Below are 6,972 nucleotides of genomic sequence, written 5' to 3' on the forward strand. Positions count from 1 at the left end.
GCAATTTCAGAGCTGTTCCACAAAAAGTTGCTGAACCGTACAATAATACCGTTTATACGACGACACACTATGTTTCGAGTAGCAGCAACAATTATCGTAACATCATTCACTTGAACGAATTTACGCTGCCACAGCGCTTTTACACTTGTAGGAAGTATTTCTATTTTCGAAGAAAAATCACAATTCATTTCACCCCGAAGATCAACCTGAGTTAAGCTATCTTCATTTTCCCACGTCAAACCCACATATGAAACACGAACCACACAACTCAGTTATGTGACCTTACCCGGTATGTGCACCGTGATTGACAGCCGCATTCTATAATGGGAAGCGATTAATCATGTATTCAATTAAACTGACAGTTTGATCTTGGACGCTGGAGGCCATACGCGTGCTCATCGTATGATAAAAAGCTCTTCGGTTCCCTTTCTTTATTCTGCCTACAGCACAAGTGGAAACCCTTATCTTTCCGACGTGGTTGGCATCGAAGTATGAAGAATCGAGTATCAACTCCGTGGGGATTAATGAAATAAAGATTATCTTTTTTCGTTTGCCAGACTGTTTGGTTAAACCGATAAATTTAAAATTTTAAGAACAATATACAAAATCTTAAGGATCGTATATTCTAGAGACAAAACACATTTGACATTGAAGTGTTAGCCGTATGCAGTTTTGTTATTCACCTTACTCGTAATGTTATTCAAATGATCAAGAATTACGTTACAAGATTCCAGCAAGATTCTCCTGTCTTTTTTATCGTAGACAAAACTGACATCCATGGACTGAAACCACCATCGAATAAGCAACGAATAAACCCAAGGAATCATCCCAAGGAAGTTTTTCAGTCGTTTCACAAACCGTCAAATGCGCTTCAAATACCAGAACATTGCTTCATACGGTACTGGCCTCCGTAATTGACTGTAACATAATTAGAAGGTACCGAATCAGTCTATTCCATTGAAAAAGCAGATTCGTACTCAAGGACTGAAGCCCATCGATTGTCACAAGACCTCGGATGCTAATCTTATTTTCATACAGCTTACCGACTTCAAACAAGCCCAATCAAATCATCGCTTCAAGGCTTCAACACTGTGCCACCACAGGCGCACTTGGGATGAGAATATGAAGCCTAGAGCAACTAAAAGTACATCTTACTCTACTACAGAAACTTCGTAAAGCGAAGAAATGGAAAAGCCTCTGTCCTTTTCGAGTGGACTGTATTAGGAGAAAAAAAGGAGGAATTTCGGAGCAAAAGGAGAACACGTCCGTTCGCTCAGTTCACTACTTGATTTCTATGTATTTCCATGTATGTGTGACATTACTGTTCGTTGCCCAAAACCATTCCCAAAAAACATACCGTTGACACATTATGCCCAGATAGCATAACATCCTCCCCGGCGTTGACACATTATGCCCAGGTGGCATAACATCCTCCCCGGCGTTGAAATAGTATTTCAACTATCAATTTCGTCCAACGGCAGCAAGCAGACTTCTGTAACTGCGCGTTTGAACTCCGCTCCATTCGCCGTTCTAACGGTAACGACACGTGTCACACCGTCGTCTCCGGGGTGTGCAGCTACTATCCTTGCAAGCGGCCAGTGTAGTGGTGGTGTATTCTGGTCTGCTAGTAGTACAAGCGATCCCACCTTGATCTCCTTCCGCTTCAGCCATTTCGACCGATTTTGGAGTTCCGGCAAGTACTCGGCAGTCCACCGTCTCCAGAAGTGTTGCAACATAGATTGCACCAACTGCCATCGTGAGAGACGGTTCTCCTTTAGGATGGAGTAGTCGGGTTCTGGAACAGCTTGCATCTCTCGGCCTATCAGGAAATGTGCCGGGGTGATTGCGGTGTAGTCGGATGGATCGTCTGAGCTCGGTACTAAGGGTCGAGAATTTAGTACCCCTTCTATTTGTGTAAGGGTCGTGTAGAGCTCCTCGTAGGAAAGTTTTCTGTCACCAACAATACGTTTCATGTGGTGCTTAACCTGCTTCACACCAGCCTCCCAGATACCGCCAAAGTGCGGACTTCGCGGTGGTATGAACGACCAGTCAATACCGTTGTCGGCACAATAGTTGATGATCTTCTTCGTGGTGCACTCTTTCTTGAACATAAGCCAAAGCTCGTGCAGCTCCGTTTTGGCTCCGACAAAGTTGGTTGCATTGTCAGATCGTATCGATTTCGGGTACCCTCGTCGACTGGTAAACCGCCGCAAGCTTGCAAGGAACGCGTCTGTCGTCAAGTCCGAGACCAATTCCAAGTGTATGGCTCGAGTCTGCAGGCATACGAACAGGCACACATAGGTTTTCGTGATCTGCGGCTTGCGAGAGGTCGATGACTTGATGGAGAAAGGACCTGCATAGTCTACACCGGTATCCGAAAAAACGGGGGCTGGCTGGACACGATACGATGGTAAATCACCCATCATTTGCGTTGTCTTAAACGGGTTCGCCTTGAAACAGACGATGCATTTTCGTGTCACCTTACGGATAGTGCTCTTCACGTTCAACGGCCAGTACCGTTGACGTACAACTGCAAGCAGGCCTCTTTGCCCGATGTGCAAGTTGTTAATGTGTAACTGACGAACAAGTGCCTCGGTGACAGGATGCTTAGCCGGCAACAGCATCTGATGCCGACTATCATAGGGTATGATGGCTCGCTTGATTCTTCCACCAACTCGTATGATACCATCATCTGGATCCAAAAACGCCTTTAGTCCATTGAGTCGACAATTTGTATTCGAATCGTCCATTAGAGCGAGGATTTCTTGTTGAAAGGCCTCTCGCTGAACCATTCGTATAATTACGTGTGTCGCTGTACGTAATTCTGTTGCTGTGAGTTGACCTTTTATCACCTCCCCTTTGCGTGACTTGATAAACCTAGCGAGACGCACCAAGTAAGCCATACTCCTAACCATTTTCGTGAAACTTCCCAACTTCTCAAAGATTGGGAAACGCTCAACAGGAACAGTAGTGGCCAACGCCACTCCAGCTCGCATTTCCGGCAGCTCGTTGTCCGGAATTTCCGTATAGTCCGCCTTCTTGACGATGGGTTGTAGTGGCCGAGGCTGCCACCACATCGTAGACTTCATCAATTTCTTCGGTGTGACTCCACGTGAAATCAAATCGGCCGGATTATCGTAAGTGGAAATATAATGCCAAAGGAAAGATAGGCTGAGTTGTTGGATTTCACTTACCCGATTTGATACGTACGTTTGCAACAGGTCAGGGGACTTCTTGAGCCAACACAACACGATTTTTGAATCGCTCCAGAGATGAACAGATTCAAATCCAAGCTCCGTAGCGTCCAGGAACTTCACAACCATTCTAGCAAGTAACAATGCCGCCATCAGTTCAGCTCGAGGGGTCGTGAGGGCCTTCTGCTTCGGATTCCGTTTCTTCGGTAGGATTCGAGATTTGCTGCAGATCAATTGCATCTTGGGCTCCTCATTCGAGAAAGAACCCTGCACGTACAAACAGGCACCATAAGCTTGATCAGATGCGTCGGCGAACCCTTGCAGTTCTAGCTTGAGCACATTCTTCCAGGAAATCCATCTCGGAACTTGAACTTCCCTCAGCGCTGTCATCTCAGTTCGGAAATTTCGCCACTTCTCATTAACTTCGGTAGGAACTGTGTCATCCCAATCTATCCGAAGTTCGCCGACTTCACGTAAAATCAGCTTCGCGTAGGTGATAACTGGCCCAAAAAATCCAAGCGGGTCGAAAATCTTGGCCAGTTGACTCAGGAGCCTTCGCCGAGTCATTTCTTGTGAGTGGTCGAAATCAGGAACAGACACCGAAAACCAATCCTCAAGCGGATTCCATGTAACACCCAAAGTCTTCACTGTCGTGTTGGAGGTGTTGTCTGTAACTTCGAAAGAAGTTCCTCTAAGTTCTTCTGCTACTCCTGCAACGATATCAGGATGATTAGCACACCATTTATGAGCACTGAAACAAGCATTCTTTAGCAGTTTTGTCAAATCTCGTTGAAGTTGGCATGCCTCAGCAAGTGTATCAGCTCCCGTTAACGTATCGTCCATGTATGTTCCCTTGTTAACTACTTCGGCAGCCCTCGGGAGCTCGCCCTGATGATCGTTAGCTGCCTGCTTAAGCGCCATGGTTGCTTGGAACGGGGAAGGTCCCAATCCATAGGTAACAGTGAGCAGCTCTTGTACTGTTAGTGGATCGTTCCGGTTGTACCTCCAAAAGATTCGCTGGTACCTCGTGTCTTCCGGATGGACCCTCACCTGACGAAACATCTTCGGAATGTCCAGTGTGAAAACGTACTGGAACCCTCTAAAACGAAGAAGAATTGCAGTGAGATCGTTTTGGACTGTTGGTCCAGTCATTAAAACGTCGTTGATGGATACACCCGTCGACGTCTTTGCTGATCCATCAAACACGACTCGTAGTTTAGTTGTAGTGCTCGAAGGTCTCAGCACGCAGTGGTGAGGTAGATAGAACACCGACCCTGGGTCCTCGTTTGGTGCTTCCACAATCTCACGCATGTGTCCTAGTTGCTCGTACTCTCGGATGAACTGTGAGTACTGTTCCTTCAGGTCGGGCTGCCTTTCGAGTTTTCGCTCCAGCGCCAGAAATCGTCGCAGTGCCATTTCACGCGAGTCGCCAAGCTCGCGTTTACGTTCGTTGAAAGGGTGTCGGACCACATACCGACCCTCCTTCGTTCGCTCGTGTGTGCGTTGAAAATGTTCCAAACACACCTCGTCGTCCGCCTTCGGAGAAGGGCGGAGCTCGTCGCAGGATTCTACCTTGTAGAAGTTCCTCAGTAGTTCCGTAAGCGGCTCATCATCCGTAGTGTTGCAAAGTGTACGTGCAATGATAGTCTTGTCGCTCCTAATCACACCGCCAGCAATCCAACCTAGTTTCGTATTTTGCAGCACAAGTCGATTGGAACCAAGATCGCATCGGCCATCTTGCATTAGATCCCAGAACGATTCAGCGCCAATTAACATATCGACAGGTCCTCTTCTGTTGAAGGTAGGGTCGGCCAGCACCTGTTCGCTCGAGATGGGCCACTGTGATATATCAAAAGACTTGGACGGAAGCTCACCAGTAATTCGTGGGGTCACTAAGAATTCAATTTCCGCTACGATGTCACCAGCACGAGACCTAATCGTTGTGTGCAGTTTACGGCTTAAACGGGTTTTGTTACCGTTCAAACTATTAGCTATGACGTCAGTGGATTCCATTCTCAAAGAAAGAAGATTAGCAAAGCGTTCAGTAACAAAATTCATTTGTGAAGCCGAATCCAGAATCGCTCGGCACGGGTAAGGAGTATTACGCAAACCGTCTACTAATACCACTGCGGTCGAGAGAACAGTTTGTCTCTCAGGATACATTTCCTTGGTGCATAGAGTTGTCGGTGGTTCAGCAGGCAAGTTTGGATTCTCTGCTAACGCTGTTGGCGCTACACGATCGGGAACATGGCTTGAACGATCTTCATGGAGTAAGCTATGATGCTTCTTGCCGCATCGACGGCAAGAACCTGACCGACATGTGCGGATGCGATGACCATTCGACAGGCAGTTGAAGCAAGCGCCAGATCTTTTCACAACGTCAATCCTTTCGCTAACACTCTTACTCTTAAAACGTTCGCAGTTTCTAAGTTCATGAACCTCACTGCACACTGTACATTTCGCTTGCTGATTGGAATCGCTAACAACCAATGTTTTTGTCACTGTTTTTGGTTTAATAGATTCCGTCGATGATTTCACGCCTATGTCGACCATCTCGGAAATTCTGCACTGTTCTTCCAAAAACTCTACTAATGCGGCGTACGATGAGCACACGTTCTTCTTTTGCTTCGTTTCCCAAGCAACCTGTAACTTCTTGTCCATCTTTCCTGTTATGAGCTTCACTAACATTTGTTCACCAAGACCTTCAACCAAAAGGCTATGATGCTTCAATGCATCAACATTCTTGTTGCAAGTATCGATCACCTTACGCAGATTAGCACCGTTATCTCGACTAAACTTTGTTAAGCCAAAAAGATTGTCAATGTGTTTTTCTATGACCACACGTTTGTCCTCATACCGTTGCGCAAGGATCTTCCATGCGGCTTCATAGTCGTTGTTGTTCACTAACACTTCGTCAATGATACCTGCTGCCTTTCCGACAAGACTGTTCCGGAGATGGAACAGTTTCAGCGCGGGTTCCTCATGCTTGTATCGGTTCATCACAGCGGTGAACATTGCTTTAAATGCGTACCACTTCTCGTATGAACCATCGAATGTTGGTAAGGGAACATTTAACGGTGGCAGATAAGGCGAAAATTCATGCGAGGTCGATGGCACAACTGAAAGAGTTGCTTCACGTTTGGGCACGGCATCAAAACACATACTTAATTTCAACGAAACTTCGTTGAACTTTCTCTCAAAATCGATGTACAGATTGTTCTGCTGTTCGTCTTCTTCTTTTGAGAGGGACAGTTCGTAGATTTTGCTTTGAATTTCGTTGCACTCATTGTACATGTTTGCCAAAGCCTTTTCTTGGAGCTGTAGGAAGCGCACATTTTTTACGTTGGCATTCGGTTGCCCATCACTATCACATAAGGATGCACACACACGACTAAGCTTGTTGCGCACTCCCTCTCGCTGCTTCACCAAAGCTTGTAGTTGGGCCTCCATTTTGTTGGAAACCTTCTTCACTTCTTGCTGTTGCGACTGTGTTGGTATTGTTGAAGGAGTCGTACGTTTTATCGGTGATCGTTTCACTTTCTTTGACCGAGTAAACGGTGATTGCATTGTCTTTACATTCACACACCTTCACTTGTGCCGGTCCGCCATTTGCTTTTGGCAAACCCACGCCACGCCAATCACACGTGGTTTTCGCGAATGTTTCAATGTTCTGTTATTGAGCGGATTACCTTCGATCAGCAGAATGCCTTTATCGAGAGGAATGCTGGCGAATCACACTTTCCGAATCACGGTGCTTTGTTTTCCGGATAGTGCTACT

General features: G+C 46.3%; 1 protein-coding gene across 1 annotated transcript; it reads right to left on the minus strand.

The window, feature by feature from the left end:
• Positions 1-1,454: 1,454 nt before the first annotated feature.
• On the minus strand, positions 1,455-6,761 carry LOC126567117 (uncharacterized). Its single transcript, XM_050223349.1, has 2 exons — positions 5,881-6,761; positions 1,455-5,127 (listed from the first exon to the last, which is right to left on the minus strand). The coding sequence occupies exons 1-2, from the start codon at positions 6,759-6,761 to the stop codon at positions 1,455-1,457; spliced, it is 4,554 nt and encodes a 1,517-aa protein (XP_050079306.1).
• Between the last annotated feature and the right edge of the window lie 211 nt (positions 6,762-6,972).

This window comes from Anopheles maculipalpis, chromosome 2RL, assembly GCF_943734695.1.
Source record: "Anopheles maculipalpis chromosome 2RL, idAnoMacuDA_375_x, whole genome shotgun sequence".
Lineage (NCBI taxonomy): Eukaryota > Metazoa > Arthropoda > Insecta > Diptera > Culicidae > Anopheles > Anopheles maculipalpis.

Excerpts from the sequence above, each read along its gene's own strand:
- LOC126567117 (XM_050223349.1), bottom strand. The coding sequence starts at position 6,761 with ATGCAATCACCGTTTACTCGGTCAAAGAAAGTGAAACGATCACCGATA. Across the intron at positions 5,128-5,880 it reads GAAGGTCTTGGTGAACAAAT|GTCTCGTGCTGGTGACATCG; the intron begins GTTAGTGAAGCT and ends CACAACGATTAG.